Genomic DNA, 16,178 nt, shown 5'->3' on the forward strand with positions numbered 1-16,178 from the left:
ACCCGTCCACGTTGCAGAATTTTGGGTCGCTTGGGTCCCCTGTTAATAAAAACAGGTTGTTGTGGTTTGGCATTGGGCCCAGACAGCTGCATCTCTGGGTAGATATTATCCAAATACCATTTAAATGACTTGCAGCCCAGTTTTTTCCTCAATTCAACACGTTCACTGATGTTTCCATAGCTTTTAAGCTTCAGCTCAGGTCTCAAGGAAAAATACTGCTCCTAAGTTGGGGGGAAAAAAAGATCAAATTCTTCCTTAATATCAATTCAGCAACTATATTTCAGTTTTAAATAGCAACTTAAAATAGCACCTTTTAATTATAAGTTGGAAGAATAGTCAACTAGTAAATTATAGCTCCATATGTTAATACATTCTGAATCTCTACCAAAATCCTTTTCTGATGCCTCATGATAGCATAAAGGTAATCTTAGGTTCTCAAAGATTATGTAAATAGAACTCAAATTCGGAAATTTTTCTACTTTCCAAAGACCAGTTCAGGTAATTATGGAGCTACTCTACATCAGAAATTTGGCCAACAGGTAAGAAATTTCGGAGATCATGCCAATCCATAAAACAAATAAAAATACAAGGTAATTCTCAGTTCTATGCCAGGCAGTCTGCACTTCAGTAGCGATAGTGGTATGTTGGAAAGAGGAGAGAGGATACTAAGAATCATAAAATTGTTAGTCAACAAACATTATTTTAACTACCGGTACACTTATATCCAATGACCAATAGGCTTATGTATCAGTGGAAGAATTAAATCACACATCTATTGGTATTCACACTATAAATGAAGCCAGAAGACATAAAATTGTAGCTAACTGGAAGCTCACAGTTTCTCTTTGAAGAGGCAAATAAATGAGATGGTTTCATCAACTCTAGAACTAAAGGCAATAAGAAATACCATTTAATGGGATATGTTGTCCTGCCTTGGAGTACTCATGACAAGCGTAAACAAATAGGCCTTCAGGAAAATTACTATGTCTTAAATATGAGCATGTTGTAGAAAGGATGAAGAAGCAAATGAGCTTGATAAAGAACCTGACAGTGGCCTTAAGTCAACATATCAGTGATTTCAATTCAACAGTGATCATAAAGGAAGGCAGTGGAAAATATGGTTTGTGTTCAAGAAACAGAAGAGGACAAAGGCTTGTAGGCTACTCTGAAGCCTCGAGAATACATATCATAAGTACTTTCTTTAAGTAAATAGTAGGAAGGTAATGAATATGGATCAAAATAAAATTTACTGTATCTTAACAGACAAGAAACGGGCTACCAATGAGAGACTCATTAAGATCATTGATCCAGAAAAAGGTCAAATTCAGTCCCAAATTAGAAAGATAAAGATGATGATACTTATTATATGTGATTACAGTAAATTCAGTAAGACCTATTTAAATAAGCTTTTGACTCCAATTATCACAATTTCTGAGAAGACTAACAAATATCCAGTCCCCACAATAAGGAGGCTAAAAAAGCCCTACAGCTGTCTCAGTCAGAAAATATTAGATCTCCTTGCCAAGAAGAAGAGGTTATTTTATTCATCCACCCTGCCACTGACCCTCCTGGACCAGCAAGTCTTTCCATCTGCCCTTCTGAAGTGCCTACCAGGACATGAGCCTTGATATCTGCCCTGCAGTTAAATTCTCTTATATGTATTATCAACTTGCTATTAGAATATAATCTCCTAGAATTCAAAGATTCTCTTGCTTTTCTATTTGTATCCCTAAAGCTCAGCCAATATTTAGTGTGTGGTAAGCACTTAATAAATGCTTTTTCAGGGCAGCTAGCTGGCACAGTGGACAGAGCTCTAGCCTTGGAGACAGCAGGACATGGGTTCAAATCCAACCTCAGACACTTGACACTTAACTAGCTGTGTGACCCTGGGCAAGTTACTTAACCCTGACTGCCTCACCAAAAAACAAAAAAACCAAACAAAAAAGCCAAAATAAATAAATGCTTTTTCATTCATTCTTAGGCAAGGCCAGTTTAAAAATAAGTTCATTTTCCAAAACGTTACAGAGAATGCCAATAGTTCACAAGGAAATATTGCTTTACAAATTATCAAAAAGTATTTGAGGGAAAAATGAGAACCTAGCATGAGACTCAGATAAACTACATCATTCTAAGAACATTTATAGATGAAGATGGCAGGACAAATAAATCATGTAGCCTATATTCAAATGTAAAATGAAGGAACTGGACAAGCTAACCTTCAAGGCCCCTTTTAGCTCTTAATGTGTGATCCTGTGCAAAATGGAAGAGAAACACTGATGCTCTTAAGAGAATTTCTTTTCATCAGCAGTAAGAGTTGAACAAGCACATTTTTCAGATTCTACCAACTATGTCATGGCAACAGCACAACACTTAGGAGGCTGTTGCAATAACCTAGGTGTACACATAAGGATGGCTTAAACTAAGGTGGCAGTTCTGTTACAAGAAAGAAGGATGGGATCATATGGAAGGGATGTTATGGAGGAAGAAAGAAAAAGGTTAGGAACTACTTGAATTGTGGGGTCAATGGAGAGTGTGGGGTCCAGGATAATACTGAAGTTACAAACCTCAGAAGCGAAGGATTGTAGTACTTTCAACAGAAATAGAAAAGTTTAGAAGACTGGAAGGTTTGGTTGTGGATGGGGAGCAAAGATAATGAGATCAGTTTTGTATGTACTGAGTTTGGGGCATTTCTAGGATGTCTGAAGCATGGAATATGGAAAGGGGACAAGAACAACAAGATCTCTTCTCTACTTTCTACCTCAGGGTAGAAAGCTGTTTGATCACCTTGAAATCTTTTCCTGCCTCTGATGGACGTTTCTCTTCCACTACAGTTTAGCTTACTGCCCTCCTTATGTGACCTTTCCCTACGGTACACTTTAAGGCTTTCTAGCTACCTTCCACAGAACCAAACCTCACGTAAGTCTCATATCCAAATATTCAGCCCACGTACCAGATCAGTTGTCCAGTCTTGCCATTCCTACCTCCACAGTCCTCTTTTGCCTTGGCCCCTTCCCCTGCCTGCAGTGTGCTCCCTTCTTACCTTGAGCTCTTTCTTCAATATGCAGCTCCAGTGCTCTCTTCTGCATGAAGCCTTTTTCGACTCCCTAACTACTAGGGCCCTCCTCATAAAAAACCACCTTCTATCTAGCTGCACTGTACATATTTGGATTTATTCAGCTGCATATATTCATGAACTCATCAACTCCCCATTAATGTAAACTCATTCCAAGTAAGGGATTGTTTCAATCTTTTACTTGTCCCAGCACTCAGCTCAGTGTCTGGCATACAGTAAATACTTAAGAAATACTTCCTGACTGACTGATTGGGAGTCATCTGCAAAGAAAGGATACCTGAAGCCACAGGAATAGATGAGATCACTATGTAAGAGTGCTGAAAGGGAAAATAAAAGGCTCCAGAACAAAATTTTAAGGTACATTCACAGTTAGGGGGATGAGGATGTGATACAAAGACTGAGGCATACTAGTATCAAATACCAAAGTCAAGGACGAAGCTTGAGAACTGCTATTTTAATACAATCCTTAGTAACGAACTTTGGCTTTGTTATTTCTACTTCAATCCCACCCCAAAGCTTTCTAAAGGTATAACATAAGCTGTAAAATTATTTTTCACAGAGGAAAATACCCTTTCCATAACACAAAACAAAATATTAAAATTCTTAAAATCAGCAAAATATAAATTAATAAAGTTAATTAAAATTCAAAGTGGACCAGGTAACTAAATACTAACTTATATAACTTCGGAAAAATGAGAGCAGCAAAAAGGCATCAGAACAATCACTACATTATTAGAGCGTGATGCCACGGACCGAGTGGTAGGTCTGAATCCAAATGACACGCTGCTAATCCCTGCCTCTGCCGCCTGTGGAACCTCTCAGTGCCTCAATCTCCTCATCTCTATGGTTTCTTTCAACTATATAGCTTTGATCCTACGATCTCTTATTCTTTCAAAACAAGAAATGTAATGCTCACCTTATACTCATCCAACCAAACATGTGCCAGTCGTAAAGAGTTATGGGTCATGGTGTCCTGGCCTTCAGGAGATCCATAGGGACGCCTTTTCCGGAAAATGTGTCCTACTCTAGAGCAAGGGATGATAAAGAGCTTGCCCCCACACATCCAGATCTAAATAAAAACAAAAGACAAGTTACCATGTTTTCAGTAGTTACGTGCAATTAACACAGTAATTTCCTTATTTTTGATTCATGTTGTAGTAAATCAACAGACACTTCTCCACAGACACTCAAACCAACCTCCTACAAAGCACATTCCCTGAAAAGCAGCAAGTGGAAACTCCAAATAAATGACTGACTGACAGTACACTTCACATTCTACTCCTGTGGTTTTGGAAACTGGAAAAGATGATAAAAGATGGTAATAGTTAATGTTACAGGAGTATGGAAAAATGGGCCCACTAATGCAATTTTGGTGGAACTGTGAAGTAGCACAACCATTATGGAAAACCAAGCTGTAATTATACAAATAAGGAATCTACAGTATCCATCCCTTTGACCCAGATTCCACTGACAGGCATATATCTCAAGTAACTCACTGACAAGAAGAAAGCCTATATATACACCAAAATAATTATATAGCAGCACTTCTTTGTGGTAGCAAAGAAATGGAACAAAGTAGAGACCCTTCGTTCAGGGTACAGCTAAACAAACCATGGTACATGACTGTGATGGAATATTACTGTGCTTTAAAAAATGATGAATATGATGAACACAAAAGAAGCATGAAAGATTTAAATGAACTGATGCAATGTGAAGTAGGCAGAACAAAGAAAACAACATTCACAAAGACCACAATAATGTAAATTGGAAAGAACAACCACAAAACAATAAAAAAAAGTGATGTTCCAAAATTACAAAGAACAAGCATGGTGCCATAAAAGAAATGAGAAGATACCTCCCACTACACTACTACAATGAGGCAGGAGGACCACAGGTATGGAACACTGCATACATTCACATATTTTTTGATGTGTTGATTGGTTTGACTGATTTTTTTTCTTCCTCTTTTAAAAAAATTGCTTTATTATATGTAATAGTTTTCTTAGAGAGGGAGAGATACAGGTGGACATTTAGGCAATGTACAAAAAAAATATACAAAAATAAATTTTAATATACCAATAAATTTGTATGTTATATAAATAATATTTGCATATTATGCAAATAATATACAAATAATATATAATTAAATTTAATAATATACAAAAGTAAATTTTTTTTAAAAACAGAAGAAAGGACCAATCGATATATGAGACTCTTCCCAAAGACGAGGCACATAGTAAGAAGTTAACAAATGTTCTTTCATTCTTACAACATCTGTAAAATGGGGATAATAATTCATAATGCCATCTCAACCACCCTGTTTTGATGCAATGACATTAATTATGGAATCCCTATAGCATCCTTCAAAGCCCAATTCAGGGGCCACTTCCTGAAGGAGATTTTTTCCTAATGTCCCCAACCCCTACTTATTAGCACTGTCTCCCTCTTTATATCAATGTGTGTGTATATCACCTTGTATTTATTTGCTTCTATACACGATTTATCTCCCAAAGAGAATGCAAGCTCCTTAAAGGCAGGACCTACTTCATTTTTTTGTCTTTTTAGCCTCAGCATCTAACACAGGATTGGGCATAGTAAATGTTTTATTACTATTGTTATTATTATTAACAATAATAATAAATGTTTGTTGGACTGAACTGAATAACCAAACCCTACCATAACATCACTAAACCCCAATTACTGGTTCTTTCATATGGTTTAAATAGCTGCTCAGTTTTACTTTAAACTATATATCTGACAAACCAATTAACCACACTAGATCTGGAGTCTGATATTTGTACCATTTTCCTTAGTTTCCTCCCCTGTGAGACAGGTACTTCAAGTATTGTCATCACCACTTTATAAGATGAGAAAACCAAGGCTCAGCGTGAACACAATGACTTACCTTTCATCACACAGCCACACTCAGAAAGACCCCGAGCCAGATCACTCCCTACCCTGAGTCCTTCAGAGCTGCTACCATGGTGTACTCTAATTCTACACTTTTCTACCTCCATGTCTTGAACTTTGGCCTTCTTCACACCTGGAATTCTCCAGCTCATCATCTAGACTTGCTGAAGTCCTACAATTCTGAAAGATCCAGTTCAAGCGTCCCTTCCTCCTAGATCCCCTCTAGCTACAAGTCATTTTCCCCCTCATCTGAACTCTTACGAGACTTTATTTGTAATTTTCTTATTCGTGTGTGTGTGTGTGTGTGTGTGTGTGTGTGTGTGTGTGTGTGTGTGTATCTTTATGAACATGTCTTATCTGTCAGTAACTCTAAACTCTTCATGGGCAGTAATTATGTCTGATTCATCTTTACATCATTCACATACAGGAGGCAATCAATAAATATTTGCGAGATAAGTGGACAAATGAATTACAAATTGCTTTAAATGATGCCAAGTAAAACTAATAAAAGATAAGGAAGGAAAAAAAGTCAAAATAACATTCACATTAAAGCTTTCTGAAATTATATTTGGTTTACTTTTCCAATTTAAAAAAAAATAAATCTTTAGTAAATTCAACTGACATACCAAATGCCTAAAGACGCTTCAGGTGTGGTCATCAAAATACAGAAAAATTAATATATATTAAATGTAAAGGAGGGTGGGAAGAAAAAGAGAAGGAATGGATGGAGGGAAGGAAGAAAGGAATTAAATACTTAGAATGATCCAGGCACTGTGCTGAACAGTATCTCATTTGACATAGGTGCTATTATTATCCCCATTTTACAGCTGAAGAAATTCAGGCAAACAAAGGTTAGGTCACACAGCTAGTGTCTGTGGTCATATTTGAACTCAGGTCTTCCTAACTCCAGGTCTAGCTCTCTATCTGCTGAACCACCTAATGACCTCCAATGAGAATGTACGCAAAGTGCTGAAATTAGAAATAGCTGAAAATTAGATTATCTTCTTTATGCATGAGGTTGACAATTTAATACATATAAAATCTGAATTACCCTAAATGATATTTCTAAATTTTCACCTCCCCAGATATCCATGCCACTGTCATATTGTCCAAGTTCATTGAAATAGTGTCTGTTCATAGCAAATAAGCCTCCTGCCATTGTAGGTGACCTAGAAAAAGAAAACAATCATCACTTTGATTCCATACAAATGGTTATGTTGGAAAACTTTTCTGTGCAAATCAGTGTAATTTTGCAACAACTGACTACAATAAAACCAGAAAACTACTATATAAACAGTAGGCAGCATTGGCCCGGTTATTGTCCAGCTATATGGTTATTGTCCAGTAATCAGACACAACTGAATTTTCCAATTTTTTTATTATAAGATTTTTAAAAAGCTTTCTAAAACAGAATATACTTCGTTTCCTTTTTAAAAAGAATACAATAACCTATCCTTGATAACTCAGTTTTCCTTATGGGATACTATTCTCTAACACTCTCATGCACTCAGGTTATTAAGGCACAAAAGGGCTGGTTCTCTCTACAGTAAATGGCCCCAGACTGCAATGCTTCTTGGGTTCTTCTGATTTTTACAGCTTTTCTGTCTCTTCCCCACTCACTGTCAAACTATCAAGCATCTTGCTGCTTCTAGGAACTTTTTTTCCCTTTTAATTTACTATTTTTATGTTCCATGGGTTAAGAAAGGAACCAAGATGGTCAGAATGAACTCTAAAATAGTGACGGGGAAAGCAGAGAGAGAGAGAGAGAGAGAGAGAGAGAGAGAGAGAGAGAGAGGAGAGAGAGAGGGAGGGAGGGAGAGAGAGAGGGAGGGAGGGAGAGGGGGGGAGAGAGAGAGAGAGGGTGTGTGGGTGTGTGGGTGAGCGCGCACGCGCGCACACCTGAGGCACTTTCTACAGCTTTAGTGCATGGACTTTGAGACATCTTCTGGCTGCTCAGAAGACTTTTGGGCTTTACTTCATGCTTTTTCAACTGTGTAGAGAGTTAAAGCTGCAGGGCAAACTACCTCTGGATGTGTGCTGTACTATTACATAACTAAAATGAGTTAATAGGGAAGTAAAGTTAAATTATAATAACACTGATCCACTAAACTACAAGTAATGGACAATTAGTAGGGCTTAGCAAAGGCATAAATTTTTTGTGGAATTAAAAGAATTCAGGAATATTAGTTATTGATTAACATACTCATATGGACCCAAGTAAGAAGTCCAAATTCTGCAAGTCAGACATCTGTGAAGCTAAGTAAGTACAAATATCATCTGAAGTGTTTTAGAGTATGATCAAATGTGCTTCTGAATATGTACACAAACACCTAAAAACCTGCAAAGTATCTGCCATGTGATGTTACTAAATTTCTCTAAAGACAAATACAAGGGACTTTAGGAACACAAAATGACCACCTGCCCATAATTTCTGCTAATGCTGAAAGAAATAACTATAAAGTACTTTATTCTTTGCCCTACAACTACATATTCCAAGTCTTCCAAGCATAAGGCCAAATCTTACTTGATAGGTGCAATAGCTCCTTCTGGTCCTCCTAACTCAGAAAAGGGAACAAGATCCCATTTAAAGTGTAGACCCCAGTTGAATCCTCCACGTACGACAGGAGATGAGCTGTACATAAGTGTATCAGCACTGATAATATCAATCACAGGGCATACCACCGTCCTACGGTCTTCTTGAATTGGAACCAGCAAAGGTTGCAGCCACATCTTGTTCACCTCACAATGACTGTCTAGGAACACAAGAACTTCTCCTGGAAAGGTAAAATTATAATAACCTAAGAGCTTTAATTATTATTAATATAATAATACATTATTATCATTACAATAATTTAATAACCAATTCTGGTACCAACCCAAGTTAAAAATGAATGGAATGCTAAAATTTCATATTCTAAAATATAAATGCCACTCTTATTTATAGCTCAAAATATAATTCTGAATCATTAATTTACTACCCCTCCTGTAAACTTAGAAGCACTATATGACTTGGGAATATCAGTCAAAAAGTCATTCTTAATGGTGCTGTTGGAGGAATTTAATTCAAATTTAACTGTCAAGACAAGAACTCAAAGATGCCTTAACATCTCAGTTACCTGAGATGGCCAAGAGTGAAATTATTTCAAATGTAGATAACTAGAAGTTAAACTTGTATGTACCAAAACTTTAAAATTATAACCATTTTAACCAAAAATCTTTCTAAAATTTAACATATACTTTTTGGCCTTGAAAACATTAAAGAATTGAACATATTTTAAACATTTTCTTAATGATGTTGAGCAATTACTATGAACACTATCCTACAGGATAATGTAATCTATCCAAATTATCTACTTTTATATATGCCTCTTGCACCAACATTATTGTGATTTTTTCTCTCCTTCCCCATGACTAGTACTGCCTCCCATTTCAATAATCTATCATCACATTTTCTTCCTCTTTCCATCCACTTTTCTTCCTCTAACCTCTTTCAATTTACTTTTTTTTAAAAAATGTTTTATTGCTGACTTTTTTTCTATCACAACTCCTGCTTCCATCTCAATACCTGTCCTTTGTAACAAAGAAAAATAAGCAACAAAGCAACCACATTTGAAGGTATATGTAACATTATGCTCCTGGGATGCCCCATCTCTTCTAACAAGAGAAACGAAATATGTATTTTCCACTCTTCCAAGACCAAAATTGGTCAGTGCAACTAACATGAAGTTCAGTTGTCATTAGTGCTGTTTTCACTGACATCATTTGAGTCACTTTAAACATTTTCCCCTCGGGTTTACTTTACTTCTCTATGTTATGCTGAAAGGACTTAGCTTTTCTCACCATCACCAGCTGAGGATAACACAGAAGCAAAACATATTAACAAAATTTAAGTGATGGAATTCAATAATATTTCAGTTTTGAACTTTTGTTCATTTGATATTGATGTGAGAGAAGTCAGATTTTGAGGGCAGCAATTAATAAATAGGATTACCCAGAGAGCATGGCTATGTAAAAATTTTTGACTTCAACTACTCAGCTTTACATAGGCCAGAAAAGTTTCTGAATCATGCTTAGGTCGAGTAACATCTTGTATTACTCAGCTAAATCTTACCTCTTCTATCAGAAACAGGGGAGGCATTTTAGGACTCTAAACCATAATCTGTCATACGCCCCTGCACTAAAATACATTAATACATTAATGGTCATTTTTCAACAAGAAAAGCATACATACCTGTAGCATGAGCTGCTCCAATCATTCTTCCTCGAATCAATCCCTCTCGTTTTTCATTTCTTACCACTTGAATTTTTCCAGGGAGATATTTTTGGACATACTCATCTAGCTCTCCTTTCAAATCATCTGAAATATACAAATAATTACTGTTTCTTTATTACATTTCTAAATTTATTTTTAAAAATGTAAAGGCCTCATTTTTAAGACCATTTGGTCTTTTGTTCTGTGTATTACAAAAGTAAAAAATATAAATAAATCTTAAAATACTAAGATTTATCAATATTTGTGAATACTTTCACATAAGTTATTACAACACTTTTCAATGAAAAGTTAAGTGGAATGGTCTTTCCATTTTGGAATTATTTATCATTCACTGAAATATATCAATTTTAATGAACTTTTAATTAAATATTCAATTATTAAATCAAATATCATTCACACTAATCTACTGAGTGGACAAATATCAAATATCATTATGGAAAAATACTCAAAACTTCAACCATTCTGTGATTCACTAATTCATTATAATTAAGAAGACACTGCTCACTAACTGTGTGACTCTGGGCAAGTCACTTAACCCCAATTGCCTCACCAAAAAAAAAAAAAGACGACAAAGACGACACTGGTCCAGGTGAGGTTTTTTTAGTAAATTTTATTACAGCTAAAAAAATTCTATTTAAAAAAATAATTACATAAGAGATATAAAGATTTATGTTATTAATCAAGATGAGAAATCTTAAGCCATAAGATATCTTATGAGATATTTCATAAATCCAATCAAAAATAATTATTAATTATTAAATACCTACTATATACCACAGTAGGCTCTGGGATTTACAAAGACTAAAAGTAAAACAGTCCCTGCCTTGGAGGAACATACAGTCTTGCCTGAAGAGACCACACACACACACACACACACACACACACAGAGAAAGATAAAAGAGACAAAACTGACACAAGGTTACTTGGGAGGGGGGAGACTAGTGGGATGAGAAAGGCTTCATATACAAACTGACACATGCTGAGCCTTAAAGGAAACTAGGGATTCTGAGAGAAGGAGGGAGGGCATTATAGGTACAGGGAACATGCCAAGTCAAAGGCATGGCGGGAGTATGCCATGTATGAGGCATAGTAAAAAGATCACTTGGCTGGATCATGTGGGCCTGAAGGAAACTAATGTGTAATAACATCCAGCTGCGCTGGCCCACGTGTTCCTCACATACAAAATTCCACCTTCCAACCCCATACCTTTTTGCTAGTTGTCTGCTCTGCGTGGCAAACTCTTTCTCCTCACCCTAACCCCTACTTTTCATGGCTGTCATCCAGACTCAGCCAAAACCCATGTTGGGCAGGAGGTCTTTTCAGGTTCTACATTCCCCTTTCCCCCTCTACCATAAGTCTCTCCTCTCAGTGATAACCTTCCATCATGCACACACATACACACACACACACACACACACACACACACACACACGTATGTGTGTGTATATATATGTATGTATGTATGTATGTGTAAAAATTATATGCACACATGTATATATAACTCTGCATATATCTTATAGGTACATAATTATTTGCATGCTGTCTCACCCATTCAAATATGAGCTACTAGAGAGGTGGGATTGTGTTTTTGCCTTTTTTGTATTCCAAATGCTTAGCACAGTGCCTGGCCCACAGAAGGTATTTTAATAAATGCTTATTCACTTGCTTAACTTAATGAGGCTGCAAAGGAAGTTTGGGACCAAGCTATAGAGGGATTAAATTGACAAATAGAGGAATTTATATTTTATTCTAGATGTAACAGAGGTGACAGTAAAGTACTGTAGTTTACTGAATAGAACATTGGCATGGTTACACTGAAAGCTTTGGGGGAAATGCACTGTTTAACTACTTGGGAAGGGTTTATTGGAACTGGTAAGGTTGGAGGCAAAAAAGAGGTGGTGACAATAATTCAGGTGAAAGGTGATAAGAGGACAAATGAGGATAGTCTAAGTGGAGAAAACTGGACGATGAAAAAACTTTTGTGAAGCTAAAAAGAAAAAAGAAAAATGTGCTGAGTGGATAGGTGAGGTTGTATGAAGACGTTAAGGTTTTGAACCTGGGTAACTGGAAGGATGACAATGCCTTCCACAGAAATAGGGAAGTTCAGAAAAGGGTGAGGTTTGAGGGAAAAGAAAAATAAGTCAAGCTTTATACATAATGCATTTGAAATGTCTATAGTGCATCAAGTTCAAAATGTCTAGTAGGCATTTGGAGCTCAAGTATCAGCATTTGAATGAAAAATAAAACAATCAACAAGGATTTATTAAATGCCTACTAAGTATACAGCCCCAGTTTTCCCAAGTTACCAGCATTTAACTGGAAAGTGAGGCAATTAATCAACATTCAACAAATCATTAAATAATCAAAATCAATAAAATCAATTGTTAAGCCACTATGTGCCACACACTGGGGATACAGTCCCTACACTCAAGAAACTTACATTCTAATGGAGGACACGTGTATACATCAGAATGTGTGTGTGGGGAGGGAGAGACCATCTCGGGGATAGAGGACAACAGTACAAAGGCATGGAGACAGGAACATCATGACTGAGGCGTTTGTGGAGCAGAACAATGTGTAATATGATTAGAAAGGTAGACGGAGACCAGGTTGTAAAGAATTTTAAATGGCAAATGGAGGCGTTTCTATCCGATCCATGAGGCAACAGAGTGTCTCTGGAGTTTATTCCACATCATTTCACATGTGGAAGGAATTGGGTCATATTCTCATCATTCCTTCAACAAAGATCAGTAAGCACCCAAGGCGCTGTGGGGATGCATTAGTTAAGTTCCTCTCCTCCAGAAACTGATAATCTATAAGTTCCAATTTCTCCATTCTGCCTCCACTACCACATATGATGCACATTTGCCTTGAGCTTTGGCTTCCCACTTACCTAACTGGCACCCAGAGAAACCACCCCCTCCTCCAGATCTCAGCCATGCTCTTCATCTAGGCAGCCCACTAGCTGTTATCAAAAGCAGTAAGAAGCCCCACACATTTCTCTTATCTCCAACCCTACAGAAGAGAGACTTCAATTACCTGACAGTTTTTCTTTTCAATTCTGTTCTAAGGTATGTCCCCTAAAGCATGGATAATCTGTCTGACTTTCAGGATCCAAAGGGCAGATAGGAATCTGCTAAGCAGAGGTAACAAGAACTAAGAAAAAGCCCAGCTTTTTCCATTTCTCTTCATTGTGTATGTTTTTGCGACTTCCAACTATTTAGTGTTGCTCTCTTGTAGATCTCTTCTGTAACTACTCATAGTTTTTTAAACAAGGCATTTCCCAAGGTGCAAACACTTGCTTTATGAATGATCCATATGTACAAAAGGCAGGCTGCATGTCCTGTACTAACCCCACCTGCCCTAAGACAGTCCAAACCCAACTGCTTTGAAGAGTAGCCAAGCTGTCCTGGGCTAATGATGTCAACTGGTGGAAACTCTGGGGAACTACTTGACTTTAACAATTTCTTCTCTTTTTTTCACCCTCTTAGAAACCAGGCACAATCTCCCCTTAAGAACCATTGCCCACTTTCACAGCTCATAGCTCAGTTAGCTCCACTTTAAAGCAGTTTTTTTCTTACGTGTGTGTGTGTGTGTGTGTGTCTCTCTCTCTCTCCCTTCTCTCTTGTCCAGTTACCTGAGGAAAACTTCTCTCCCATTCGTCCATCTCTGAACCAAAAAAATCAACCCTATCTATAGGGTTTTTTTAAGACTGAAATAACAAACAAAGGAAAATGAAAGTCATAAGTTTTCAAACAAGTTGGACATGATTAATAGTACCATCATCATACCCTTGAAACTGTTCATGCATTCCATTCAGAATATCCATAAAAATTTCTATCTACCTTATATTATAAAATTAGAAGACATTTAAGGTCACAGAAATCACAGACCAATACCCTCCTCATACTATTCTAATTAATCTATTTTTCTCAAGCAGCATGACTGCAATTAAACAGAAAGTATGTCTCACTCAATGTTACTGATATGTTTTACTTAATTATTTCTACTGTTTTCATGGCAACTATATGGTACTCAGCAATATTATGGGTTAAAATAAGCTTCTAAGGGCTAGCTAAGAAACTAACCAAAATTTACAATGTGGTATCATGGTAAAATGAGTTAAAAATTGCAAAGAGGTAACTCATAAATGACCTTTTGAAACAAAACCCATTTCTAAGTTGAAAATTGCCTATAGCAATAGAATTGCAGCAACAAATTTCAAGTACTGAACATGGATAACAGAATTTGTCCATAGGCTAAACTACTCCAATATCCTATTAAAACTATGATATACTCAATGGTTAGAATATTTAACTACAGATAACTCTATCGGAATTTTGTGCGTAGCAATAGTATTCAGTTGTGTGCATGATTGTCACCATTGTTAAAAGAAAACATAAAATTCCAGGTGTTATTAGTACTGCCATCCTAGATTAACAACATCTACTCCCTATATAGGAATATAGTTATATAGTTATACTCACCAAATTCACTATTGTCATCTACCAAGATAATTTCATGAAGGAGATAGGCTGGTGTTCGATCTATGACACTATGCACTGTCCGAAGTAAGGCAGAAAAGGCTTCATTGTAGAAACAAATCACAATACTGGCAGCTGGAAGGTCAGGTGGATATGACTTTTCTTTACATCTGCAGACATAATTATAAGAAAACTGTGAATTTAAAAAGCCTTATATGTTTCAACATATTTTTCATCAACTACTTAATGAATCTACTTGTCACATTCTCCATTTCCTTGCTTCCATTCATTCTTATCATATCATATGAATGAATGAAGCATATCATGAATGCTTCCATTCATTCTTAGAAGCACATAGGGAAACAGAGGTAAACAATCCACAAGTCTATGTGATTTTTTCTAGCATTCCTATATTTTATTTTTTTCCTCTTTGGCCTGTTCTCTATCTTGTTCTGAAAACTTTGGTATAGTTAAAATGTATAGCAGAGTACATTAAAAATTATATTAAATGGGAGAAGGCAGAAATTTGCTGGCAACATGAGAAAAACTACAGTGGAACTGTGGAACAAACAGCTATCATACTTCTTGTATGGAAACTGTAGAAGTTTCAAAAGGAATATAAATGAGAAAAATCTAATTTCAAAAATTTACTTTTAGCAGATGGTCAACTTCATGTCCAGCAATTCTAAAAAATGAAATAAAAATGGAACTAATAAAAATTCTAAGATGAATCATTAAAACCAATTTAACTCAAAATTTTTGAAGTGTTGACTAAGAGGATTCTTAGAAGCACATAGGGAAACAGAGGTAAACAATCCACAAGTCTATGTGGATTCCCCATCAATTGGGGAATGGCTGAACAAGTGGTGGTATATGAATGTAATAGAATACTTTTGTGCTATAAGAAATGATGAACAGGCTGGAAAGACCCATATGGTCTAATGCTGAATGAAGTGAGCAGAACCAAGAGAACGTTGTACACAATAACAGCCATGTTGTGCGATGAGTAATATTGATAAACTTAACCCTTCCCAGCAATACAAGGATCTAAGACATCTCCAGAGGCCTTGTGATGGAAAATGCTATCCATCCAAAGAAAGAACTATGGAATTTGAATGCAGATTGAAGCATACTATTTGACATTTTTTTCTCTTCCGTTGAGTTGTATTTCTTCTTTCTGGTGGTTCCTCCTATTGGCTCTAATTCTTACAATATCACTAATGTGAAAATATGTTTAATAGGAATGTATACGTATAGCCTATATCAGATTGTTCACTGTCTTGGGGAGGTTGGTGGGGAGGAAGGGGGAGAAAAATTTTAAACTCAAAAGCATATGGAAGTGATTGTTAATAAATCAAAATAAATTAATTTTAAAAAGTGTTGACTAAGTAGATTTTTATTATCAGTATGGCAGTAGAGGGGAAAGGAAGGGAAGATC

The 16,178-nt window shown here is 36.4% G+C and overlaps 1 protein-coding gene across 6 annotated transcripts in view; it reads right to left on the bottom strand.

Moving 5' to 3' along the window:
- The window catches only part of GALNT11 (polypeptide N-acetylgalactosaminyltransferase 11), a 76,935-nt gene that overhangs the window by 17,895 nt on the left and 42,862 nt on the right, over window positions 1–16,178 (bottom strand). For all 6 annotated transcript variants that reach the window (XM_021009611.2, XM_021009606.2, XM_021009607.2 and 3 more), the window contains exons 4-9: window positions 14,744–14,910; window positions 10,215–10,340; window positions 8,508–8,757; window positions 7,035–7,152; window positions 3,990–4,142; window positions 3–221 (exon numbers count right to left, since the gene is read on the bottom strand). In XM_021009611.2, the coding sequence (XP_020865270.1) occupies window positions 3–221; window positions 3,990–4,142; window positions 7,035–7,152; window positions 8,508–8,757; window positions 10,215–10,340; window positions 14,744–14,910 (1,033 nt within the window). The remainder of the gene's footprint in view (window positions 1–2; window positions 222–3,989; window positions 4,143–7,034; window positions 7,153–8,507; window positions 8,758–10,214; window positions 10,341–14,743; window positions 14,911–16,178) is intronic.

Source organism: Phascolarctos cinereus, unplaced genomic scaffold, assembly GCF_003287225.1.
Source record: "Phascolarctos cinereus isolate Bilbo 61053 unplaced genomic scaffold, phaCin_HiC Scaffold_1;HRSCAF=81, whole genome shotgun sequence".
NCBI classification, from domain to species: Eukaryota; Metazoa; Chordata; class Mammalia; order Diprotodontia; family Phascolarctidae; genus Phascolarctos; species Phascolarctos cinereus.